This window comes from Camellia sinensis, chromosome 6 (genome assembly GCF_055761805.1).
Source record: "Camellia sinensis isolate YWXY chromosome 6, ASM5576180v1, whole genome shotgun sequence".
Taxonomy (NCBI): domain Eukaryota; kingdom Viridiplantae; phylum Streptophyta; class Magnoliopsida; order Ericales; family Theaceae; genus Camellia; species Camellia sinensis.
In genome coordinates this window covers 143,065,463-143,080,370 of record NC_138966.1, presented here as the reverse complement: position 1 = coordinate 143,080,370, position 14,908 = coordinate 143,065,463, and the positions used below count along the sequence as shown (strand labels likewise).

The 14,908-nt window shown below is 41.6% G+C and overlaps 2 protein-coding genes across 2 annotated transcripts in view; both read right to left on the bottom strand.

Moving 5' to 3' along the window:
• LOC114286072 (uncharacterized) overlaps positions 1–3,059 on the bottom strand; it is a 161,985-nt gene extending 158,926 nt beyond the window's left edge. Inside the window, exons 1-2 of the mRNA XM_082876522.1 lie at positions 3,040–3,059; positions 1,783–1,854 (exon numbers count right to left, since the gene is read on the bottom strand). Coding sequence (XP_082732648.1) covers positions 1,783–1,847 — 65 coding nt within the window. The 5' untranslated portion in view covers positions 1,848–1,854; positions 3,040–3,059. The remainder of the gene's footprint in view (positions 1–1,782; positions 1,855–3,039) is intronic.
• The window catches only part of LOC114292646 (uncharacterized), a 146,958-nt gene that overhangs the window by 74,665 nt on the left and 57,385 nt on the right, over positions 1–14,908 (bottom strand). The window lies entirely within an intron of this gene.

Below are 14,908 nucleotides of genomic sequence, written 5' to 3'. Positions count from 1 at the left end.
TAGTGTTAGCACCTTGACATTTGAGAGTTGGCGGCCTGACATTTGGTGGCACCTTGCACCTATGTCAGACTTGAACCAAGGCATGAGGAAGGCATGCCAATGTTGACAAGATGAGCAAAGAGTTGTGTCGTTCGGCGGTGGCACTCAACCCTTGGCCAAGTATGAGCAGCATGGAAGATGCAAGGCATTAACATGACCTGAATGTTGGTTGCAGCACACTTGGGGGTTGGACACAATCAAATGGCATGGCATGGTCTGGACCAAGGCCAACACATGGGCAATTCGAATTTGTCTAAGGCATAGACAAGGCAACAGAATTATTGGGGAGGTCACTAGCAGTTATGCAAGGCCAAGGAATGCTGACAAGGGCAGTTATGGGCAGTTATGCAAAACTAAGGCATGTTGGCTAGGGGCAAACAAGGTTGAATTGTCAGGGCTGTTGGTGGCAGTTACAACTGTTGGTCTGCTCTAGATTTGTCTTAACCCTTTGACAGTTGGAGGTGTCAATTGCCATGCCATGTGGCATGTTTCCCTTATATCTTGTTGCCTGTTTGAATTTCAAATTCTTATTGTAGCCTATTTATGGGCATGCCATGGTTGCTTGAAAATGGTCAAGTAGTAGAGTGCCATTGGCTATCCTTTGTATTACTGTTGGTGCAATAAAAAGGCTGGGTTTACCTGTAATGGTTGATGTGTTGTGCATTCTATCTTGTCTTAAATCTCATAGTGTGTGTGAGTGTTGGTTTAATTGGCTGACTAAGTGTGCTGAAACTTAGTGCCATCATAGGCAAAATTTGAGTTGAAAAATTGACCCTTTGACATAGGATGGTTCTCTACAACAAAAGGTTTCAAATTGCCTATTTTGGAGTCCTAATCCCAACAAAAGTAAGAAAGCCAAAATTCTATAATTATCTTGGTAATTTTTTTTATCAAATAGAGTTAAGTTTTCAGAATTTCATACAGACCTTTAAAGCTTTATGTAATTCAGAAATAAAGCTTAAAGGGAAGCATGAAGAGAGAGAGAGAGATTTTAGCAACAGTACTAATGGCTCTGTCTCTTAATTCGGACTTCGTGTTCAAATAGGAGAGAAAGATAACCTCCAAAAACATCTCTAATTAAATCCCAAGCACTTAGAAAATGAAGAAAGGTATTAAATTTGCTTTTAATTACTTCTTACAGAAAAGAAAAAAAAAATAAAAAAAAATCCATTATAATCTGATTTTCTAAAGCAACACAAGACCTAAGAAATGGTATGTGGGAATTCTAGTAGATTCTCCCTCTCTAAAAAATTTCAGAGAGAAAATTTTCCACCAGAGATTTATGTTCCAGCCAAACAAACATAGTCGTAGAAAATGCAAGTTGGATTCCCAAAAGATTCTCCCTAACATTGTCCTCGTCAATCACAAGTAGTCCTTAAATTATTTTATTTATTCTGCATTAAACCCTAGTCTTATAACTCAACCATACCTTTTTCCCTCAAATTCCAAAACCTATAATCAGTTGGTCTCAAGAGTTTCCAGCAACTAATTCTCCATCAACTGATTACTTTTATGTATACTGAGAAGAACTGGAATTATACATACGTTACATGTAAATTGACAGATAAAACATAACAACTTCCAAAAAGAACTAAACACATAGTCGTTTAGAGTTTGAGAACCTGGATTCATACAGAAAGTTCCTATGTTAAATGAGAAGTTCACCAAACTTAAATTCGATTCGTATTATTTGAGTCTACAACATTTGACTTGGTGTAAGAAATGAAAGATTTTCTTTCTTACTTGTTTTCTTGAAACTTCAATCTGTTTAATTGCTTTTGTTCATAATCAGATAAAGGTAGTCCCATCAACCACCTGCATAAAACCAAATTGATAAGTCTTCACTATAAGCTCAAAACCAGATTATCTTACTGAACTGTCATAAAAAATTACACATGACAAAGACGATAGAGAAATGAACTCCATAAGGAATGTTATGCATAGACACAGGATAATGCAAAATGCAAATCTCAGCCTTAAATGTAATGTAACCCATAAATTCAAAGAAATCCTGAATAATAATTCCACTTATGTCTTTGAAAGTAGATTAAATCATGGAGTAACTTAATGTTGTGTTTGAATCATAGATTTGGGGACAAAAAAACAAATGGGAAGGGAAAAGTGTGAAAAAATACAATCTAATTCTACAATTTTCCCTTCCCATTGAATATCATAAAAAGTAGAATTAAGCAACCAATGGAAACTAGAAAGTTTACACTTACAGGAGGTAAAGAAAAACATCTTACAACAACGGCCTCTAGTAAAGAAAACTTTCAAAACTCTGAATAGGACTCAACTAGTTGTCAATAAGAAAAAAGATGCAACACGCCCTATAAACAAACAATTTGGAAATTGAAAATAAAACTATTGGAATCTATCAAACAAAAACAATGTTCATAACATGATTTCAACAAAAGGTCAATGACAATGATCCAAACTTCAAAGTTTTTAAGCATTCATCTATATCCAAAGCCATATTTATTATTATGAAGACAAGGAAGAAAATATATGCTCTAACTCACCAGATAGCAGCTAAAGCTCTTACACCAGAAGAAGAAGATGATGATGATGATGATGATGATGAGTCTGACACTGAATTAGAGAATCAAATTTATGGTCATATCGTACTCGTCTGACACAGCCAAATAAACTAAAAACACGAGAGTTCGATTGTATTTTGCAAGCCGAATGAAAGAATTTTTTGAATTCAAAGAGAAAAGGTAAAGCTAAAGAGCGTCTGCATAATGGGAACAACTGAATTGACATGGGAAAGAAGGGAGGAGGTGAAGATTACTAGTTTGGAACAAAATGAAGAAGAAATTAAAGGAGAATTTCCTGCATAATTCTATAAATTGATGGCAAGAAGCAGTTAAACTGACTAAAAGAAATATATACAAGCACAAACATATATAAATACATATAGTTGGGTTTCGAGAGCATGTAATCACACAAATTGAAGAAATAAAAATTGGAGGAAAAAAAATTAAAAAAAGCACTGACCTTCTTTTGAGTTTGAGCTGCTTTTCGTTTGGGAACAGGCTAATTTAGTAACTTTTTGGCTATTTGACTAAAAAGGTAGGTAAAAAAAACTTGTATGTTTGGGATGATTTTTTGGCTAATTACGAAAAGATGTGCAAAAAGTAGAGAGAAAAGAGAATCTTTGACTTTTTTGTATGGGTTGTTAGCTTTTTGGCTAATTTAGTAACTTTTTGGCTAATTGACTAAAATAGCCTCTTGCCAAACGAGGCCAGGCCAAGTTTGGAAAGACTAATAAGTGCACTTTTTGTCTTTTTGGACTAAAAAATTGAGGTTCAAAATATAGATGTTTGGGTTAACTTTTTGACTTTTTATTGAAAAATGTGTAATAAAAAATTGTAAAAATTGATTTGTAGGGAAAAATTTGAATTGGGAGTTGTGCAGCCGTAATTGTTGACTTTTGGTGAATAGTGTTAACTTTTTAACTTTTTGAATAACTTTTTGGCTTTTTGACTTTTTTGGGAGTACCCAAACTTAGCCTTAGTTTTGCGCATAAAGATTCGATATCAGTATACAAAAACTCCTCCATCTCTGTTTTTTATCACAACTAGAGAGATAGAGAGAGAGAGGGGTTTGGTTGGGCTAGGGTTTAAGGGAACTGAAGAGAGAAAGGGGTTTGGTTGGCCTAGGGTTTAACAGTTGAGCGATGAGTTTCACGGCTTCGGCTGCCTCGATCTCTAAAGCCGAAAACCGAAGCGCGGGGTACGAAGCCAGTGCGTGGGAGTGTTTTTTAAGTTTTTTTTTAGACTTCGATTTGGGATTATAAAATGATAATTTTATACAGCTATGGGTGCTTTGGCACCTAGTTAACTTTTTATCTATTTTGAGTCACATTATTATTTATATTTTTTATTTATTAAAAAATAAAATAAATTTAAAAATTTTAAAAATCAATTTTTATCAATTTTTCAGAGCATCACCTAATTGTTTATGTATAATTTTATTTTTTAAGAAACTTGTCAGGCAATATAATTGAACAAAATTTATAATTTTCACAAAGTTAAATTTTAATGTAGAAATTAAATTGACAATTTTTAATGAAATTGTATTGGCCATTAAATTTAAAAGACAAAAATTTCACACAATTTATACTTTATTATGCACGGTAAGAGTTGGTTTGAGATGTCCTAAAAAAGTATACTTTTTGTCTTTTTACGAAAAGATGTGCAGAAAAATAGAGAGGTGATGTGATGAAAAAAAGATAAAAAAATGAATTATATTAGTAGATGTCAAACCAAGCCTAAAATCTAACATTGTGTTTTATTGCTTTTCACAATAAGACTTTACCATGGATGAAATTTTGAAATAAATTTTTTTTAATGTGTGCAAATATTAGATTTAATTGTTTAAACAGTTAACTTAAACATTACGTCCCCACCCCCCTTCCCTTTTTTTTTTTTTTTTTTTCTTTTTTTTTTTTTTTTTTTTTTTTTTTTTTTTTTTACATGTGATTGTGTTAAACGACACTTCGATTAAATAAACACATACCAATGATACCATTATCACGTACCACCGCCACACACAACCAGCATTTCCATCATTCAAGGGCGGCTCTTTGCTTAGACAACTGCCAAAGGCTCTTATTTGAGAAGGTCTAATGTTTTTTAGAAAATACTATATATCTCAAATTTTCTACTAAATAAATGATTAAATGTGTCACATAGGTGTGAAATTTACAAAATTACAAAACCCATTTGTTAAAAAATTTGATATCCCTAATATTATCCATATTTTTTTATACCCTCAATGATAAAATATATTTATACAAGTTTAATGATGCAAACACCCTCTTAATTGTTGTTGAATATTAATTTTAATATCATTTTGACAATTCACTTATGCTATGTTTGGATTGAGTGATTTAGAGAGAAAAAAAAAAGAAATGAGATGATATGATATGTATTTCTACCTCTTTACCATCATTAACACAAAGAACACCACTCCCATTCGCAGCAAAACCACAGCTGTGGGTCAGTTTTCCTTTGTAACGTATTGCTTTCAAAACAATCGAAGCAAAAAGATCAATCAAACCATTGACAGATCAAGGATTACAATCTTCAAATGCCTTGACAATCCATAACCCAGGGTGTCCGTTGATTTTGATAGGCAATACAAACTCACGGCTGTGGACTGATGGAGGAATTATTGAAGAGGATTATTAGGTGGCTGGGGAAGCCTGGAACATTTGAGATTCCCATTCATTGAAATAGAAGGGTAGTGTGGTCTTTGAGTGTTGTCCACTAATATATTGCCACAAAAATTTTAAATTTGTGACCTGGGTTTCCTTAAAAATATGAGTTTAGTTAAACTTGAGAATTTTAACATGTTTGTAAAACAAATTAGAGAAAAATAATGCACCACTACCAATGTATAAGTTTCTGCAAATTTAAAAAGCTGGGGTCCGGGAATCCATACCAGACCCCCCTAGTTAGAAGCATCACGTCAATCCTCCATATCAGGTTCCAGAACTACATAACCTGAGAGCTAATAACCAAAAGGACAACAGCTATACATGAAGGCCATGTTTGTTTGGGCGGACTGAATTAGCATTCTCATGACTAATAGTCTTAGGATTACGAATCCGTTGGATTATGTATCCTATCTTAACTAATAGTCAAGTTTAAAATAATTAGTCCGTACTTCAATTGTTTAACCAAATATCGGATTAATAATTTTATTCTACTATTAGTCCAATCCCAAGCTCATGTCCACCCAAACAAACATGACCGAAAAGTAACTAAAAATATACAAGGAAGAACCACCCAAAAGTGCATTTCAAAAAAGCAATTCAAACTGGATTGGCCCTCAGTTAAATTTAATCGGCACAACAATGTACTGAACAAAAAAAGAAAAGATGGGTACAAGGAATTTGAATCCACCACTTTGATAGCCTGCATCATAGTAAAAGGTCAAATCATTAGCCCATTTATCTCTTAACAACAAAAACTTCATAAATTGCAGCGATCATACACTAGGAGCATCATAGAATAAATCTACTGCACCAACAATACATTGCTCAAGAAATCTCTCATATTTGTTTTTACCAGTCATAAGAACTGTATATGACCACGTGCTAGTTGTCCAGGAAGCATGTTTGCCATAATTATAAGTAAGCATGTTTGCCATAATTATAAGTAAGCATGTTTGCCATAATTATAAGTACCCCTCTCTAATTTCTGAACAGACTGTATAAAGCATTCTAGGGAATAGGAAATATTCCATTTCTCACATGGCATTTGAAGGTGGAGGTATATTATTTAAAATGGAATAACTACTGAGAGGGTAATTTTTGAGAAAATTGGGCCGAACTTCGAGTTGGTTTTAAGGCCCAAAACGCAGTGGACTAGGTAAAAAGGCCGTACAGAATACTCCGGCCCAGAAGGGCAAAGTTACTCCGGCCTAGGGGCAATTCACAGTTAGGCCGGTCTCAGAGTTAGTCCGGTCGCAGTATGTTTTGAGAAGACCGGTGTCGGAATTAGTCCGGTCGTGACTTACATCAGTTAGGTCGGTCCGAACTTGTTACCTGGAAGTTTGATCTAAGCGCATCAAGGTCGAACAGGGCAGCCGAAGTAAAGAGTTGGAGGAGAAGACCGAGCTAAGGATAGTTCGGCCTTCTGTGGCTCGGTATAGCCAAGTTTACTTCGGTCAAAAGGAAGTTCGGCCGTAAAGAAAACCATCCCACTTGGTTTAAGCAGTGGGGGAGGGTGTGAAAGGATAAGCATTATCCTTAAGAGTATGAATCCTAGGAGGACTCTGCATGGAGAAATACAAGTCCTACCAGGATTGTGCCACGGGAAACTTATAAAAGCCTACAAGCATCACCTTGGAGGAGGTAATTGAACATAATCTTCCTGAGAACTTAGAGCTTTGTCTATTTGTCAAGTTTTCTGACTTAGGCATCGGAGAGGTTTCCGGCACACACCCGCCGGCTAGCTCACGTTTGTGTTTTCAGGTGACAAAGCGACGTCGTACGGAGGAGCGTGGATTTGGTCAACAGGATTATACGAGGAGAATTATTTCCTCCCCGTACAATTGGCGCCGTCTGTGGGAAGAACAGACAAGAACAAAAACCTCTTGACTAAGCTTCTCCTTTTCTCATTCAATGGCACACATTGAAGACTTGCCGCAGTCCGCCGTCGACGGACTGACTCCAGAAGGGGGCGCAAGGCGTGAGGGATTACCTACTGTCCCTCCCATGACGGACTTGGAGCCCCAGCAACATAATTCCAGGAGGAGTGGCAGGGGAAGGCGGAATGGCAGCCCTCGTCACTCTCAAAGTCCCGACAGGCAAAGGAGGAGGATTGATCCTCAAGCCCTGGAAAATCGCGTAAAGGAACAAGATGAACTAATTCGAAGAATGGCGGCGGACATGGAGACTTTAAAACGCCAGATGAAGACTAAAGATGTGGCGACAGGAGAGGGGCGCAAGCATAAGACGCCCCCTCGCCACTCAGAAAGTCGTAGTAGGAATACTACACCCTCTCAAGGAGAGAGCAGAAGCCTCAGGACAGGCGACACTCACTCCTTATCTTCAAGGACTCGTCACTCCAGGTCTGAGAGGACGAGATCCGAAAGATCATACACTGAAGGAAGCACGTATTGGCCTTCACATTCACACCAAACCAGATCCAGACAAACCGAGCTACCCAGGTCATCCGACTTACGAACCGTGCTAGAAGAAAAAGCACGATGCAAGGAAGATGCCAGGGCAAGGGATCCACACCGAGTTTCGGCCTTACAACGGTTGGCTCCTCGGACGCACGGAAGCGTCGAGGTTGGAATGCCAATACCGCGACCGGCCTACGAACCAACGGACAAGGCATTGGCAAGACTACAGACCTCGCCGTTTGTCCCAGCGATCGAAAACGCACCCTTACCATCAGGCTTCCTTCAGCCGAAGTTCAATACATATGAAGGGAAGACGGACCCGTATTCACACTTGAGCCACTTTCGCCAAGTCATGGCCGTATACAGGCGAAACGAGGCCTTAATGTGCATACTTTTCCCATCAAGTCTGGGCGACCTGGGCCTGACTTGGTTCGAAAAACTCCCAGAGGGTAGCATAGCCTCCTGGGCCCAATTGGCAGAAGCGTTCGTAACAAGGTTTCGGACAAACACAAAAACACCGGTGGAAATAGACCAGTTACTCTCCATCGACATGGGTGAAAAAGAGACCCTCAGATCTTACAACAGTCGCTACTGGGAGACATTCAACCAAATTGGAGACTGCCCAACCAATCTAGCCATTGCGCAGTATAAAAGAGGTCTACCAGTAGGGAATAGACTAAGGGATTCAATTACAATGACGCCACCCCTCACCATGGAAGCCCTGATGGAGAGAGTGCATCAGCACATCAGGGTAGAAGAAGATGGCGCACGTTCCAAAGCCAAAACAAGTACGGCCACGGTACCAGAAAAGAAAACCTCAGCAAAGGTTAATACGGTGGACCGAAGTAACAAAAACGGACGTGGCAGACGAGATAACGGAGAAGACCCAGACAAAAGATGGCTGAGAATTCGCACTGCCATAACCACGGTGTTCAAAAAACCAATATATCGGATTCTGAGCGAAATCAAGGATGAGCCTTTTGTCAAGTGGCCAGCCAAGCTTGGGGAAGCTCAGAAGAATTACGACGACAGATCACGGTGCACCTTCCACAAAGAAAAGGGGCACCGAACTGAGAATTGCACGCCCCTAAGACAACATTTAGAAGAATTGGTGGCAGCAGGCCACTTGGACGAATACATTGAAGGAGGAGCGCAACCGGCCCCCCAAGATCATGACCAACCCAACAGAATGCCAAACGACGCACCACCGCAAGGCATTATCAATGTAATTCATGGAGTTTTTGAACCTGAGCGCGTATGCGAGCTTAGAGGTTCAATCAAGAAGGCTGAACACTTTAGGGAAGTATTAAGTTCCCAACCCGCCATCAAGAAGGGGAGGACAGAGGCAACAAACGTCATGTCCTTTTCGGATAAGGACTTAGAGCGAATTTACTGCCCCCATAATGATGCCCTGGTTGTCACTCTCCGAGTCAAGGATTTTGACGTCAAGCGGATTCTGATTGACCAGGGTAGTTCATGTGAGATCATGTATTACGACACATTCAAGCAACTAAAGCTGCAGGACAAAGACTTGGCACTCGCAGTTTCTCCCCTGATTGGATTCAACTCCATGCCAGAGTGGCCTGTCGGCAAAATAATCCTTCCAGTCAGAGCTGGAAGTGTATCAAAACAGGTGGAGTTCTGGGTATTGAAGGTCCCCTCCACCTACAACATCATCCTGGGCAGAACATGGCTGCATGCCATGCGTTCGGTGGCGTCATCATACCATCAGGTAATGCGGTTCCCCAATGACGCCGGTATAATTGAAGAAGTCTATGGCGATCAGATCATGTCAAAACAGTGCTTCGCCACAGCAAATGGAAGCCGAGCTGCCAAAGGATACGTTCATTCGGTGGAAGAACCAGAGAGTAATGAACTATTCGCTGACGTCGGCAAAGAAGCTGATCAGAAAGCGGTGGAAGACTTGGTGGAGGTAAAAATAGATGAGAAGAACCCGGATAAGTTCTTCTTGCTTGGCTCATCATTGTCCAGCGCTGAGAGATTAGAGGTCATGGAATTCTTGACCTCTAATATCGAAGTGTTTGCCTGGACACCGTACGACATGCCAGGCATTGATCCAAACTTCATCAGTCACCAACTCAATGTCCACCCATCCGCCAGACCAGTCATTCAACGTACACGCAGATCGGCACTCCACCACGCCGAAATAGTGGCAGAAGAGGTGGGCAACCTGCTGGAGGCAGGAGCAATAAGGGAAGTGCACTACCCAAAATGGATCTCCAACACCGTCGTAGTACCAAAAAAGAATGGTAAATGGCGCGTCTGCGTCGACTACAAAACAGTCAACAAGGCGTGCCCAAAAGATAGCTTCCCTCTACCAAGGATAGATCAACTGGTGGACTTAACGGCAGGACATAACCGACTTAGCTTTTTGGATGCATACAGAGGCTACCACCAGATCGCCATGCACGAACCAGACCAAGAGGTCACTTCCTTCACAACACCAAGGGGGTTATATTGCTACAAGGTCATGCCCTTTGGCCTAAAGAACGCAGGGGCGACATTCCAAAGGATGGTCACCAAGATGTTTGAACCATTGTTAGGCAGAACAATGGAGGCGTACATCGACGACATGGTGGTCAAAAGCAAGGATGAGAATGACCATCTGAAAGACTTAGGCGAGATGTTCCAGATCCTGAAGAAACACAAGCTACGCCTCAATGCGTCCAAATGCGCATTCGGAGTTGGATCTGGCAAATTCTTGGGCTTCGTGGTGACCAACCGAGGTATAGAAGCCGACCCCTCTCAGATCAAAGCGATCCAGGAGTTGGAGAGACCAAACTCAGTCAAAGAAGTGCAGCATCTTACTGGTATGGCGGCTGCACTCAACCGGTTCATAAGCAGATCGTCGGACAGACTACGACCGTTCTTCCAAGCTTTAAAGGCCAAGTTTGAGTGGGATGAAGAATGCGACCGAGCTCTGGAAAGCTTGAAGGAATACATGTCTTCCCCACCACTACTTGTCACTCCAGTACCTGGTGAAGAACTCTTTTTATACCTAGCAGTCTCTCAACACGCAGTCAGCGCAGTGTTGGTTCGTGCAGAAGGAATACAACACTTGCCCATCTTTTATGTCAGCAAGACATTGTTGGGAGCCGAAACAAGGTACTTACCATTGGAGAAACTAGCATTAGCATTAATGATGGCATCCAGGAAATTGGCGCACTACTTTCATGCCCACACCATAGTCGTCCTCACGGCCTTTCCATTAAAAGCTCTGTTTGAAAGGGCGAACTTCAGTGGGCGAATTTTGAAATGGGCAGTAGAGTTGGGACAATTCGATATCAAGTTCCAACCAAAGACCGCAATAAAAGCTCAATCTTTGGCAGACTTCGTCGCAGAGTTTACTCCTGGAAGTCATCATATCTGCCCAGTCGACCTGACTGACTTAACCGAACTAGGGACGGAAGTTGACGCCGGAATAGCGCAACCCCTAGTGGAAGGTAGTCCATCAACCGAACCAGGGACGGAAGTTGACGCCGGAATATCGCAACCCCTAGTGGAAGGTAGTCAATCAAACACCAAGGCAGACCACACCAAGGACAACAAGGAAGAGACGAATAAAGGCTCACCAGCAGTTCAAACAGAGGACGAAGGGCAGACAGCCAACCAGGACTTTGAAAAAAACACCCTTCTTGACCTCACGACATCATCTGATCCTTCCACTTGCTGGAAACTATTCGTTGGAGAGATGTGGAAGCTCTTTGTGGACGGAGCATCCAACCGACATGGTGCAGGGCTTGGCATAGTCCTCATCTCTCCAGACGGCCTGGTTATAGAGCAAGCAATCAACCTCGGCTTCCCAGCATCCAACAATGAAGCAGAGTATGAGGCGCTTATCGCAGGACTCAAGTCAGCACACTTCATGAAAGCAGCCGAACTAATGGTATACAGTGACTCTCTGCTGGTGGTAAACCAAATTTCGGGCGAATACGAAGCAAAGGACGACAGAATGGCCAAGTACCAAGAGTTAGTCAGAACAGAGATCAAGAAGTTTGATGTGGTAAGGATAGAACAAATTGGCAGGGAGGAAAACAGCCGAGCGGACGAGCTAGCAGGCCTGGCCTCAATGGCAGATACATCGATCCCACATCCATTACTCATCGACTTCTTACCAAGACCAAGTATAGAAGACCCCGAAGCAGAAGAAGTGTATTGCGCAGAATTAGGGCCCTCTTGGATGGATCCCATCATCCGGTTCCTAAAAGACGGCATCCTACCAGAAGAGAAAAAAGAAGCCAACAAAATAAGGGCGAAGTCGCAGCGGTTTTGGCTATCTCCATCTTTGGCATTATACAAGAAGTCATTCTCTGGGCCTTACCTCAAGTGCGTTCATCCCAGCAAAGTAGAAGCCTTCCTGTTTGAAATACACGAAGGGGTATGTGGAAGTCATCAAGGGGGAAGGTCGCTCGCCTACAGGGCTATTTCACAAGGATATTGGTGGCCCTATATGCAAGCAGACTCAGAAAAATATGTGAAGAAGTGTGAAAAATGCCAGAAATTCGCGCACCAAATACATCAACCAGCAAGAGAACTCCTACCTTTAACTAGCCCATGGCCTTTCGCAATGTGGGGCTTAGACATAGTAGGACCACTTCCAACAGCACCCGGAGGCAGAAAATTCTTTCTCGCAGCAACAGACTATTTCACAAAATGGGTGGAAGCAGAAGCATTGGCATCAATCAAAGAAAAAGATGTGAAGAAGTTCGTTTGGCAAAATATTATCACTCGGTTTGGCATACCAAAAGCACTGATCTCTGACAATGGAACTCAGTTCGACGGCAGGATCTTTAGAAGCTTTTGTGAAGAGTACAAGATAGAGTTCTACAATTCCACACCGGCATATCCCCAAGCAAATGGGCAAGCAGAAGCATCAAATAAAGTCGTCTTGGATGGACTAAAGAAAAGGCTAGAGAAAGCAAAAGGCAAGTGGGCGGATGAACTTCCTCATGTTTTATGGGCCTACCGCACCACACCTCGGCGATCAACAGGAGAAACACCATTCTCCTTAGCATATGGAATGGAAGCGGTGATCCCACTAGAAGTTGGCCTCCCCACAATTCGAAGCGAAAATTTTGATCCAGACTTAAATGGAGAAGCCATAGCCTTAGAACTCAACCTTGCAGAAGAAAAAAGAGAAAGAGCAATGGTTCACATCGCCGCCTACCAACGAGAGTTAATCAGAAAATACAGCAAAAAGGTTCATCCAAGACAGTTCAAGATTGGGGATTGGGTACTACGCAAAGTAATGGGGAACACCTTAATCCCAGGAGACGGCAAGTTAGGCCCAAATTGGGAAGGTCCTTACAAGGTGGTTAGGTTAGCAGGCAAAGGGGCATACCACCTAGAAGACAAGGATGGCAAGGCAATCCCTAGGCCATGGAATACGGCCAATCTCAAGTTATTTTACTTTTAGCTTTTCCCTTTTTGGACATATGTAATTTTTTCTTTCCTTCAATAAAATGAGCAATTCTTTTTAGCACAAAATATTCTTTGTAAAAGTTAGTTTTAGAAACTATGTTTATTGCAAGCATTCTATAGTTAGCTGGAAAAACGAACTCGGGGGTTGGCTGGATTAAACCAACACCCTTCCTAAGCCCAGGATAAGGATCCAGGCTGCAGGACATTTGGTCGGAATAACCAAAAACTAGAAGTTAGCTGGAAAAACGAACTCGGGGGTTGGCTGGATTAAACCAACACCCTTCCTAAGCCCAGGATAAGGATCCAGGCTGCAGGACATTTGGTCGGAATAACCAAAAACTAGAAGTTAGCTGGAAAAACTTACTTCAATAGTTGGCTGGAATAAACCAACACTTGTTACTCTTCAGCCGAAGTAAGTGCAAGGCTGAAGAGTGGTTGGCTGGAATAAACCAACACTTGTTACTCTTCAGCCGAAGTAAGTGTAAGGCTGAAGAGTGGTTGGCTGGAATAAACCAACACTTGTTACTCTTCAGCCGAAGTAAGTGTATGGCTGAAGAGTGGTTGGCTGGAATAAACCAACACTTGTTACTCTTCAGCCGAAGTAAGTGTAAGGCTGAAGAGTGGTTGGCTGGAATAAACCAACACTTGTTACTCTTCAGCCGAAGTAAGTGTAAGGCTGAAGAGTGGTTGGCTGGAATAAACCAACACTTGTTACTCTTCAGCCGAAGTAAGTGTATGGCTGAAGAGTGGTTGGCTGGAATAAACCAACACTTGTTACTCTTCAGCCGAAGTAAGTGTAAGGCTGAAAAGTGGTTGGCTGGAATAAACCAACACTTGTTACTCTTCAGCCGAAGTAAGTGTATGGCTGAAGAGTGGTTGGCTGGAATAAACCAACACTTGTTACTCTTCAGCTGAAGTAAGTGTAAGGCTGAAGAGTGGGTGGCTGGAATAAACCAACTCTTGTTACTCTTCAGCCGAAGTAAGTGTATGGCTGAAGAGTGGTTGGCTGGAATAAACCAACACTTGTTACTCTTCAGCTGAAGTAAGTGTAAGGCTGAAGAGTGGGTGGCTGGAATAAACCAACTCTTGTTTCTCTTCAGCCGAAGTAAGTGTAAGGCTGAAGAGTGGTTGGCTGGATTAAACCAACACTTAATACTCCTCAGCCGAAGTAATTATGTCGGCTAAGGAGTGGTTGGCTGGTAAGTATAGTTTAGCCAACCAAAAACCGAAATAACACTTGGAGTAATAGAAGACATTACAAACGCAAGCATACACACAATAACCGGAATAAGAAGAAGTAAAATTTTCATTCAAAGAGAAGTCATTACAAGGGGGCTTAGTTCGGTTACAAAGGAGAAAAAGTAAAAAATCAAGAGAAAAGTTCATCAATTTCAGCATCGAAAACCGCATCAGCATCAACTTGAAGACCGGTCTCCGGAGGGAGCTCATCCACACTAGGGCGAGCCACTTCGGCTACGGTTCCACTGGGAGGTTCTACAGTTAGGTCTTCAGCAGTGGGCACCGACCGAACTGGCTGGTCCACATTTTCGGCCGGAGTATCTTCATCAGAGGCATCATCAGAGTCATCTTCCAAAAACTGTTGTTGCAGAGCAGCCGCGTACTCCGCCAGGGACTTCGGTATAAAATAATCTGGAGGGTTGAAGACCTCGGTCTGTTGATCTTGACCGAGCTTCTCCACTGCCGCCCTCCAGCCGCATTTAAAGAACAGCTCCTTTGCAGCGTCACATTGTTGGACGTAGGCGTCTTCGGCCTTCTTGTAACC